The sequence below is a fragment of the Drosophila albomicans genome, chromosome 3, assembly GCF_009650485.2.
Source record: "Drosophila albomicans strain 15112-1751.03 chromosome 3, ASM965048v2, whole genome shotgun sequence".
In the NCBI taxonomy this organism is placed as follows: domain Eukaryota; kingdom Metazoa; phylum Arthropoda; class Insecta; order Diptera; family Drosophilidae; genus Drosophila; species Drosophila albomicans.
In genome coordinates, this window is record NC_047629.2 from 38606174 (window position 1) to 38619194 (window position 13021).

At 37.8% G+C, this 13021-nt stretch overlaps 1 protein-coding gene across 1 annotated transcript in view; it reads right to left on the reverse strand.

Annotated features, from left to right (window-relative positions):
- Nucleotides 1-13021, reverse strand: part of LOC117572292 (division abnormally delayed protein) — a 73522-nt gene that overhangs the window by 5269 nt on the left and 55232 nt on the right. Inside the window, exon 2 of the mRNA XM_034255001.2 lies at nt 6354-6497. Within this exon, the coding sequence (XP_034110892.1) occupies nt 6354-6497 (144 nt within the window). The remainder of the gene's footprint in view (nt 1-6353; nt 6498-13021) is intronic.

A 13021-nucleotide genomic window follows, 5' to 3' on the forward strand; every position in this document is an offset into this window, starting at 1 on the left:
TAGTGTTTAGCTGCTGCTCATTTGACACCAAAATGGACATTTACTAGCGTGAGTACATACGCTGCGTATACTTGATATTATTGCAGCTGCTTTGTCGGCTTAATGCGAGCAATTAAGTTGAGGTTTTCACATCAACCCACACATTCACACACTCAGAGAGTTGCTATCCGGTTGTTCATATCCGGCAACCTACATGCAACTCTCTATATATAGTATTTATATCAAGCTAGAAATGTTGGCTGTAGTTTGTTTCACCTTAGGGCAGTCGTGCTCTAAGTGTTTGCTGTGTACCTCAACTAATTGCAATTTGTGTGTGCAACTCTCTAAGTGTGTGTGTGTCTCTCTTTAGGTTCTGGTAATTAACAGAGGTACTTGATTATTGTTTTGGGTCTGACCAAAGCAGTTATAGCTGCCACTAGTAAATGGGGAAATGGGAGTGGGAATGGGAATGAGAGCTGCAAATGGATTTCCCAATGAAACATGAAAATTTCATTAGACTAAAGGTTTTTTTTTACTCCCTCTCTCTCTCTTTCATGTACTTTGTCACACATATGATGGCCCAAAACGGACAATGAAATTGAATTAGACAAAGCTCAATGCTCAGTGCTCAATACTCCAGGTTTGAAGCCAAGCCCACGCAGTAAGTTGAGCAGTTTCCATTCAACATTGAAGTTGTAGTTATTCTAAGGCATGTGCTAGGCTTCATTGCTTTATTAGAAGCGCGGGGAAGAAGGCAAACTAACTGGGATTAGCATGGCTGCACATCCACAGGTTCCAGATTCAACACACACACAACCACACACACACAAAGTCAGCGACCGGTTCCGCGCCTCGGGCTTCGCCACAGCCCCAAAAAGGCGCACACACTTGCGACTCCTTTCCCTTCCCTCCCGAGTCCCTTGCTCCTCAACTTCTGCTCGGCCGGCAGATGCGACGAAGCCAGCGAGTTGGCGGCGTTATTCCTCTGTGTTTTTGTTTCCCACGCCAAGGCAAATATGCAGGAACAGCCCACAGGTTTAGTTTTATTTTTGCCCGCTTTTTGCCGCTCTTTTTTTTATTTTCTTCTCTGACTCTCTGTTTTTATACCCGCTATCCATAGGGTAGAATAGTATTATAACTTTGTGCCTGCAGGAAATATACGTAAAAAGCAGAAGGAGGTATCTCCGACCCTATAAAGTATATATATTTTAGATCAGTCTGTCCGTCTGTCCGTATGAACATCTAGATCTCAGAGACTATTAGAGATACTTTTTTTCGGCATCAATTGATATGTTTGTTTCAAACTTCCGTTCTCCCAAATATATATAAATCGAGATAGCAATATATTTTGGCATTTTGAGGGTAATGACGTGAATTTTAGTACAGGCAATAATAACTATAAAATTTATAATTCCTAATAATTTTTCCGATCAGATAAAAATTGTAAGAATTATTTAAGAATTTCTTTTATTTTGAACTTAATGGTATAATTTGAATGAACTATGTTTATCAACTTCTTAAATATAGACTTCAGTACATTTTATTGTTTTCGGTATATTAATTTGGTATTTTACAGTTTAGTACTATATTAATATACCAAATGTAGCCTTTGGTATACTTATACTACATTTGCGGCTTATTAAATTGGTATATTTTAAAATTAATTTGTTGTTATTCAAAATATGCAGCGGGTATCTCACAGTCGAGAACACTCGACTTCGGCTTTCTTACTTGTTTTTTATTATTTTCATTTTGGTGTTTTTTACTTGTGCGCTGCGCTTCGGCTGCGTTCCTGTGCGGATATTACAATTTTAGTATCTGCCGCTTTTTTCCTTTTTTTGTTGTTTTTTATTTGCATTTTATATGCATGTATTTCTTGATTTGCCTAGCCCCAGTCGTAGTCTCAGTCGCAGTCGTAGTCGTAGTCGTAGTCCTCAGTCCCCAGTTGTGTCTCTTTCGCCACTTCAACTTTAGTTTTGCTAGCCGCATTTAGTTTCATTTTTAGCTGTGCGGCAAGTTTCGCCTCCTTTTGCCGCACACTGGTTCGACATTGATTGGATGATTTTGAAGGTGGATCTCGCATAATTATAAGTTCTCTATATGCTATGTGCTGTTTGCTATCTGCTGTGGCAGCGATAATTGCTGGTATCTTTGCCTTAACATCGATGCTCGCCACACTGTGCCGAGGCACTTTAAGTGCCTTGTATTGTAACTAGCTATCTGCAGGCAGGCGTGCCAACTTGGCACGCCCCTCCAGAGATGTAACAGCAACAGCCACAGCTATGGCCATAAGACAACTTCTTGACTCAGCCAACTCGGCCACTCCAACAGCTGTGCAGAGCAGAGACTCTTCTCTCTATCTCTTGGCTGCTTTTGCTCTGCTCTGCTCTGATGCCACAATGTCAAAGTAATTGGATGACTTTTCCATTGCGGCCACTTGCAACTCGTGACTCTTGACAATATTTTTTTTGTCGTTGTTGTTGCTGCTTGAGCGCATATGCATCAATTGTCAATGGCAATGTCTCCTCTATGCTACCTCAAAATCATCTCTACTAGAAATCTAACCCCATTTGGCTAATTAAAACAGCACAAAAAAAACATTTTGTTAGCAAAAGCAAATTATTAATGCTTGCGGTCTGCGGTAGACAAAATGGCTCCGATGATTGTTTGCTTTTTTCGTTTTTAGGGGGCAATTAACGAAACCTGTTCAGCACTTGTCGTCGTGAGTTTATAAATATTATGCATGCGCCTTTAAATGGCGTTCACAATAATTAATCGCGTGCAACAAAATTTATTGTTATTGCCCGAGAAATTCATTCAGAAATCGAAGCTGCAGCATCAAGGTCACAAATTAATACACAACATATTTAAATGAACTAACAAATGTAATAAACATAAAACTTAATCTTGATTTCTTTATGGCATAGAGAACAAGTTTGAAGCGGAGCTTTAAAGCGCTATTTCTTTGATGATGACGATGATCGTAATGCCAAAGCATTTTGTTTGGCTGAAATCCGTGGCTTAGTCGCCCGTTCTAGTTGAAAGTAATGACACAACGCAACGGCAACGCGTAGTAGAGACATCCGACTAAGCAACTATCTAACAGCTTCACTTTGTGACAAGCGAACAAACAAAAGCAGTTAACAAACGATGACGGCCAAAAACCACTTTGAGCGTACAGCAGAAGCAGCAACAACGACAGGCAATTCCTTTGGCTTTAGCGTTAAGCACGAGATATGGCCAAGTTAAGAAATAACAAAAGAGCGAAGCAGCTGAGGAAGGCGAAGCAAAGTTGCGACTTATGAAAGTGCACGCATTGCATTGTTGTCATCGTTGTTGTTGCAGTGTATTGGCAGAAATAAAATGCAACAAAAAAAAAGGGTGCAAAAGTTGCGCTGTGGTGGCAGACAGCCAAAGCCGAAGCCAAAGCTGCTGCTGCTGCTGTGTTTGGGGCTGATCAGTAAGTCAGCATTTGTGGAACTTTTTTATGCAGGCGCACGCCCATTTAGCGGGAACTTGGCAAGCAACAAACAGCCAGCGCGACGCATTAAGTGGAGAAGTGGTAAGTGCATTGGAGACATGCCCCAAAAAAAATTCAGCAAGCGAGCGAGCGAGCGAGAGTGAGGGCATAATTCGTAAGCTGCGAAACGTGTTTACACACGCAAATACTTGCTTAAAAATAATACGGAACATGCATTCAAACAAAAGCACAGGGAAGAAGCGACAACGTGCAGAGCAGTGCAGAAAAAAACAAAACAAAGCATACAACAATACAAACAACAATCAGCCGAGCAGGAAACGGAAAGAAGTTCAGGCGAAGCAGAGGAAAGAGCTGCATATGCCACGCACTCCAGTTCTTCTTGTTGTTGCCACTAAATAGAAATATGCATTTTGCTTTTTTTATACAATCATATTTTATGCGTAAACGCCGCAAGCAACAGCAGCAGCATAAAAGAGAAATACATGTGTAAGTACGATGCATAAAGTTTTATAGTTGCACATCTGCGATATTACGCATACGCACGGTCGCACCACTTGAGAGCTAAATCAATTTTTATGGCTTGCTTGCTGAAGACGACATGTAAAATAAATGTGTAATAAATACCTTAACAGCACAGTAACCCTTGTTTCAATTACTACAAATTATTGTCTATAATTGATGTTGAGCAAATTGTTTGTCGTGCATAAATTGTGCAAATATTAATTAACTATGCAGCCGGCCATTAAATCAACATCATAAAAACTGTGCCTCGTTATACTACATACTATTTTAAATACACCCCATATTTACGATGTAGTTTTTTTCTTTTTGCTATTTTTTGCGCGTTTGTCGTCAGTCAATCATAAAACACGCGCATTACCTTTATTTGCTATTGCTTTGTTGCAAATGGTTAGTTTGACTCGTTGCATACACATGTATGTATTATTAAACACACACATTCATAAATGTATAATTGTATGTATATAGTATATAGTGCTTGCATATGTATAATAATTGCATTTCAGTTAAATGACTTTGTTGATTGCATATTAATGCGATTTTATATTTGAATTTAACGTGCACAAACTGAATTTCAAACACTTGCCAATTCAATACGAGTATGCGAAAGAAGCGAAAGTGCCTCAAGGTCTGTTGCTGGAGATCTACAGATTGACGTTAGATATCAACGAATAACGATTTACAGATTTTAATCGATTGATACAGAAAAGTAAATACAAGAAAAGGCAATTAAAATGTGATTTAATACTTATAAAATTTGTAAATTCAACAATGCAACGTTTTATCAATAAATATTATCAATTTTCTTAAAGTCTTCTATAATCGTTTGAAAGAACAATATAAATATATACATGAAGAGAACATGATAGAATTTACTGATGCGTTGATTTAGGCATTTGTAATGAGTGTTATAAATTTTCATATTTGATAATTTGTATATTTATTGTTCTCTAATTTTGTAAAATAAATGCATCATTTTGTTTTAATCGAGTATTGTCATTAGTTAAATGTTAGTTATATGACGTGCACTGCAATTTTAAGGTAATTTAAGAATTTCCCATAGATATTTTAATTGGTTTTGAACGCATCAAAATTTGTTAATTCATTGTTCCGTAATTTCATAAATTATTTACCACATTTTTAAACAAATACATTTTGATACAATCGAATTTGTTGGATGCACAATAATATTCAAAAATGTAGAGGCAAATTCCCACATTTAAATATTTGAATTATGATTCATGTACGTCATCATAATTTGTGCACAAAATAATGCTCAAGTTTGGCGTGGTCACTTTTAATATGCGCTGTGCACAATCAAAGCAAGAACAAATGAACCTATTAAATGCCAAACGACAGCGACATAAAATGCAGGCGAAATAAAACACACACAAATTGCACTCACCAAAAAAAAAAGAGTATTAAAAAAAAGGAAAACGAAGGCAGCTTGCCGACAATTTTAAAATTTTAAATGCGCGCCCATTTCCAAGAATTGCAGACAGTCAGAGGGCGAGACAGAGCCGGAGGAAAGAGGTAGAAACAGAGGCAACAACTGCTGTCGCTGCTGCTGCAACAACAACAACAATAATAATAATAATAATAATATTGAGAACAGCGAGCTGAACACCCCTTGCAGGCACTGTATGTGGCACCCCGGGCTGTGAGCGAGAGCTGAAAGAGCTTCGAGAGGGGCACGCCTTAAAGCGATATTTACAACATGTACGACAACCGTTTTGCAGGCATTGAAAATTGCTGTGTGCTGTGTGTGCTGAGTGTTGTTGTCCCTAAAACGTGACCCAGCCAAAGATTGCAAAAATTGTCTAAAAAGGCGCTGGACAGCGACAACAACAGCAACAACAAAGTCAACAATAAACAGGCAATAACAACAAAGCACACTTAATGCCTTTTTAATTAGATGCAGACACTTTGTTGCATTCCAAGCAGCGGGCTGCACTGCGAATACATATTGTTATATACATATACATATATATTCTATATGGATCCATATCATTGCCATATATACAATATATATATATATGGAGTGTGTACGGCTTTGATCTGCATACAAAATGCAAATTACAAATCAATTTCGCGTTTCAAGTTTAATTTCGTTAAATTCACTTGGCAAGCCAAATGTTATCATCATAATTTTTCGCGACCCACGCTCAAGTTCCACCGCCGATTTGCATATTATAAATAATTTATTGCCACGAAAATATGTTTCGTTTCGTTTTTTTTTTGCGCTATCGCAGCGAACGCAAAGTTTTCAGACTGCTCACTGAGTGACTTGATTTGCATAAAAGCGTTTGCCATTTGAAATTGCCAGAGTCTCTTCTCTACTCTACTCTACTCTCTTTACTAGATTCATACTCACTTTGGAACTGAGTGGCCGTTGTCTCCAATATGCCCCGCAGACTGCTTGTGTGATGATGCAGCAGTTGCTCGAACTTGTCCGATGATTTGTCGCGCAACTCCAATTCCGTGGCATTGTTGCAACAGTTGCCACCGCAAATGGCGCCTGTAAAAAAAGGCAAAACAAAAGAGAAATATTAAGTCATAAGTTAAATTTGGAAATTTAGTTTTCTCAATGTCAGCAGCTAATACATAAATCGTATTTATAATCTTCAATCGTCTGTGGGTGCGTCCCATTTAATTGTTTTGTGTAGCTTAAAGCTGGCGCCACCCAAAAAGCAAACACAATGCGTGGGCTCAACTACATCAAATGCTCTTTAACTTTTATTGTTATTTTGCTGGGCGTGTTAATAACTTTTAAATTGCTTGGTAATTGCAAATTAAACAGGCACTATTAGCAATTAAACTGCAAATATTGATGCCACAAATTTAGAGCAGACACAAATGCAAATGCAAATGCATCAACAGGTTATGCAGCACCCTTAAATACAAATTGATTCACTTAAACGAAGCAGCAGGAAAACAACAGTGAAATGCTTTGAATTTATGGCCTACATTCGTATGTGTTAATAGTTTTTACTGCTGACAATTGGAGATGGGGACAGATAACTGGCTGTCACTGTGCTGAGGAGGGGAAGAGGTAGAAGGAGGGAGAGACAGTGGCTGCCACAGCGTGGGTTGCTTGTCACGCAGTTCATGACAACAAGCAAACAAACAAACGACAAACGACACAAAACGCTTTGAGCAATCGACTTATATGGCATAAGATACATCGCTCTCTCTCTCTCTCTCTCTGTCTCTCTCTTTCGCTCGCTCTGCCTATTTTGTCTTTATAGTTTATAATTTAAATTAATGGCTTTTACATGACGTTTATGTGTGTGCGCTGCACCTAAATAGCAGCCTTTGTCGATTAGCCTGGACCATCTGTTGTGGCCATAAAATTAGCAAATGAAATGAGTTTTGACAAGCTAGCAAACGGAGCAAACAGTGGCTGCCCCCAGTTATGCATCATCTGTGACAAACAAATATCAATACGAATACTCAATACCTTGGCTTGCAACCGATACTTGCTGCCATGACACATTTATTTGCCATGTCATGCATTGCAAATGGCAAATGGAAAATAGGAAAATTGAAAATGGCGTTGCAGCGAAATTTTGCAAAGCAACCAAAGCCAAACACGCAAGGCCAACCACGTTCCACACAAAAAGTGTCAAGCAAAATGGAAAACGAGGAAGGCGGCTACAATTGAATGTGCTCGACTGTGAGATACTTGCAAATTTGCGGTAAAAATACCAAATCAGTATATAGTATATATATCAAAACATACATTTGGTATACTGATATACTACCACATTGAAAATATACCATTGATATATATAAAAACACTGACTTATACTCACTAAAACGGTATCATACTCAAAATATACTAAATAAATATACCGAAAAATATTAAAATATACCATCGCGTATATTTGGTATATAAATATTATACAACATTGAATATATGTCGAAATATAAAAATACTAAAATGTAGTGAAGACTTTAGTTGGTATATTAATTTGTATATTACTACATTTGAAACATACCGTACTTTATGTAATCGAGTATAATACCCTTCTACCTTCTATGGCTAGCGAGTATAAAAACAGCCGCGCTGAGTCACAATGGAAAAAAAAACAATAACGACAACAAGTGAATCAATCATTCGATTAGGCTGCATTCATTGATTTATCAAATGGCCGACTGCAATTTTCCATTTTCCACTGTTTATGCATTTCTTGCGTGAATTTGCTGCTCGTAAATCAACCAATCAGCAGGATGAACCACGGATGAGGCACAACGTTTTAGTCACATGGCAACAGGCCAGCATTTACTCTGTTTTTCTCTCTTATTGCCCAGGCGTCAGGCAGTCTAGCTTGAGTAAGAACTGACTGCAAAAGAATACGAAGCTGCTTCCGCAACGAAGCAGCTTCCTGTTGCAAGACGAGTGTCGCCTTTGTGGCTGCAACCGAGTCAGAGGCAGAGACAGAGACCGAAACTGAGGCTGTAACTTAAACCTGTCCCGAGCAAACAGTCGCTTCGCTCTCAGAGTCCATGCCATGGGGAATGCTCGCTTCAACTTCAGTGAAAATTCAATTGAATTGCCACAACGTGGAACACACACACACATACACACACTCATACACATATCCTGGCCCAGAAAAGTATGCTATGGCAAAAATATATATATATTTTTGGCAAACGCGTTTGCCAAATTGCAGCCGAAACTGAAGCTGAAGCTAAAGCTGACTCTGAGGCCGATGCTGTAAAAAATGCAAATCTCATGCATGGCCAACAACTGTGCCTGCCAAAAATACGAGCACACTTTTTGGCCGTGACCGCAAGGCATATGTGGGGAGGTGGGGCGTGGCATGGCGTGGCATGGTGTGCACGCCTTAACGCCCACTCGACAGGCTTTTATGCACTTTTCATTCTGACGCTGCTGCTGTTGCTGCTGCTGCAACTGCTGTGGCTGCTGTTGCGGTGACAGCAGGCAAAACAAGAGACGAAAATAGACAACAGCAGGAGCAGTAAAAGCAGCAGCCAAAAGCTGGCAACGTGTGCGAATTTGTTTACTGTAATTGTCTATAGGCATGTTAGGGGGCGTAACGAAGGCGTCTCGTTCGGTTCTAGGCCATTGTGTTGGTTGGATTACACATACGAAAATTTCGTTGTCGTCTTTTGCCATTATCAGACTTGGCTGTGAGCCAAGTAAACGCTTAGCCCGCAAAGCACTTGGCTCTGAGGCAGCTTTACCATACCTTGACATCGTTTTGCATGTCCTTCACCTGCAACACTCCCTTTCCTCCTCGACCTCCTCTCGTTTCCTTTTAAAACATATGCACTATTTTCTCTATATGCGTTTTCAATTTGCACAAAATATATTCTCGTGTGTGAATGTGTTGAAAATCATGAGTCTGTTTGCCGACAGACCAAATGCTAAAATGCAGAAATGCTTAAAATGGGAAAATTGCAAATGGAAAATGTGCAAAATTGCCGCCGTCAAAATGTCGGAAAGTTCTACTTGCCTCATTTGTAATTACGAGTAGTAAAATGCTTGCCTAAGTACAAACGTAAACTTTTTAGCTAGAACTGAAACTGAACTTTCAACTATTTGCCGCGCCGTTGTTTGCAGCAACTTCAGCAATTATTGTTAGATTTTCCTGGTTTGCAATGTGGCTGCCAAGAGACAATCCGATATATCGAGTATATGTATCATAAATATTTCAAACGGCAGAAAATATAATAACATTTTTCTAGTGAAATTTATGGCCTTGATTGAAAATCAATTTCATGGCAACAAAACAAACAAACAAGAAAACGGAACACAGAGTCACGGAGTTGAGGCCACTATCGAGAGCAAAGCAGGCCGGGCCAAGAAGTCAACTATTGACTAGGGCCATAAATTCAAGAATGAAATTTATAATCAAAAAAAAAAAAAAAAAAAAAGAAGGAGAGAGAGAGAGTAAATAATGCACAACTTATACTCGATACTTTTGCCGTGTTCTTACGACCTATGTACAAATAAAAACATCCGCCTTTGCTCCCCCCTCTGATAGGGCTGCGTGTCAAGGCGCGTTTAATAATTGTTATCACAAATCGTTGACTACTTGTCAAACACCAACAATTTGTGTGTGCAGCGGCCACTGCGATAACAATTAAAGTCAACAAAATGCGGCGAAAAGAAAAGAAGAGAACAAACTCTACACCAACTACTACCATATATACTATATAGTATATCAAAGAATCGGGCAACACTTTTGCTCTCTTTCGCTCTCTCACTCTCTATTGATATGCTTGAACTGCTTTATTTTACTTTACTTTACTTTTTTTATGGTTCGTTGAGTTTACTACTTGTGGGTTGTAGATCGTCATCACAAAAATTGTGGCAGATCTTTATAAGAAATGCTTCTAAATCGGTTCGATGACCTCTTCGTACATTTTGAACTCTTGTTTAAACGTTGCTGCTAACTGAACCTTAAACAGCATGTTGCTGTTTTTTTGTTATCGCAACTATTTTCAAGTATCTTTTATCAGCGAGCTGATAGACAAAATATGTGCTAAGATTATTTAAAAAAAAGGTGCTGCATGTAGGCCTATTTAAATGTGACATAATTTTAGTTTCATTTTCATTTTGCAGTTTGCAAGATTATTTAAAAAAAAAACAAGTAAGAAAGCTTCTATCGATTGTGCTCAACTATGAAATATCCGCTACTTATTTTTAATAAAAAGAAAACATTTATATTATACCAAATTAATATAACTGCGATACATTGAATATTTGGTATATACCACTAAGGTGCGCTATAATTTTTGATATAAACCAATTAAATTTCCTGATAGAAAAAAATATACTGAAGGCTATATTTGGTATATCGATATACTATTACATTCGAAATATACCATAGAGTACAAAATATACCACATTGTCAGCGAAAGCAACTAGGTCCATATGTGCACTTTTATATTTGGTATTTCGATATACTAGTGTACACGAAATATACCATAGATTACAAAATATACCACATTGTCAGCGAAAGCAACTAAATGTATTAAAAGTGAACGAATAGTAGCTTAATTTTCATTTTACAGTATGCAAGTTTGTTTTGGCATTTTGTGATAAAGCAAATTACAAATCGTTGGAAATTCAATTAAATGACTTTTCGCAATGCTATCAATATCAATTAACAATTTGGCTAAAATAATTGCGTTAGCGTCAAACGTGTTTGGCAATTCAATTGACAAGCTTCTGACTTTTAAATTGAATATTATTATTATTACGTGTGTGTCAAATGAAATTAATATTAAAGCAATTGCTGTTTAAAGTTCTTCTTCACATTTGGTTGACCCACAAAATACGTTCCAGGAAGTTGCAATCTTGTCTGCTCAACACGCATATTTATTTATTGTATATTCAATTTGTTGTTGTTTTGCATGTGCATCGTCGTCATCTTCCTTGTGGTTGCAGTTGCAAATGCAATTGCAGCTTCACATTTCAGCTGCCACAACGAACGAAATCCCAACAATTCAGCTGATAAATTGTTAATGCGCGCATAAGTTTTCAATTTGTGTGGCAAATACCGTGTGGCAGCCACACGCACACGTACACACACGCACAGACATGCATGGAGATTGTCAGTTACAGATGCAGCTTGCAACACGCGACTCGACGCCGCGCGCTGACATCGTAGCTGGGAGTTTTTGGCGCCACGTCTGCGTTGCATGTACAATTTATTGCGGCGGCTGCAGCAGCGACAATCTCCTTGCCATTTATTTGCATTTGCCCATTTGAATATAAGTTCACATTGCACATATATTCCATATATACATATTTATCTGTAAGTAACTATAACTGTGACTCTGTGTGTTTGTGTGTTTATTGCACGCATTGCACTTTGTGCTAATTTTGCAATGAAAATGTCAACTGCGATTATGCGAGCAACGGCGAACAGGAAAAGCTAAATGTGGCAAGAGTTCAACGCGCGCGGTCGTCGAGATGTGAGTTGCCCCCATGTTGCATGCACATTTTTGGACACACTTGCAACACTTTCCGCAGCAGCAGCTGCTGCTGATTGGCTTACATTTCGGCTAGGCGCCAGGCAGACGTCTCCTTTGCTGCTTGCCACACGACAAAATTCGCAACATTTTTGCCAGCCTCAAAAAGCATATTAAAAATTTAATTGAAAACATTTTTTGCATTTGCCGCTGCTGCAACGTTGCAACGAGTGCAGTTATGTGGGCCGACAACTGTGGTTGTTGTTGTTGTTGTTGCTGCAACCATATTAATTATTAAGATTTACGATGTTGCAAGAGCAGAAGTCTATCTATATGCAAATTTATTTGCTTGCCAAGAGATTTGAGTCCAAAGCCTAAAGAAATTGACCGAGAAAGTGCAAGACGATCTGCATAATCAAAGACTAAACTATCTGACTATCTAAAATGTGGTTTAACTATCAATCTGAGTTTGCTTTTAGTTACACAGATACAAAGTCCCCTTCCTATATCCCAATATAAATACTGTTATTTCATTTATATGACTCCTGTTTTTATTAAATCCATAATCCATTCTAATAATTTCTAAATCTAAATCTATTCTCAATGTGGAGCGAAAACAATCTAAGTTTTTTGCAAGCAATACAATTACTTAAAAACCCTCAAAAACTATTCGTTAAACCCCGTTGAATAAATATAAATAAAAAATAAATGGCTCGTGATGTTAAATATCAAGTTACAAGTTTTAAACCTATTCACAATAAACAATGCCATCTAAAATAAGGTTTTCTAACGATATAAGTTGATTGTTAGTTTTATATATATATATATATATTTATGACCTCACTCTTTTTCTTGTTTACAACTATAATTATTTGCAAGTATTTACCAATTATAAATACTATAGATCTCCTTATACACTTCTTACTAAAACAATCAAAGTTTATTTTTAGTTATATAAATATATATTCAACTAAGTCTCTTTTAACAATATATCCATATAAATTCCTATTCATACAATTCTTTTCAAAAACATTATATTAAGCTTAATCCATTCAAATCATTTATTAAGCCAAATCTATACACAAAATGAAG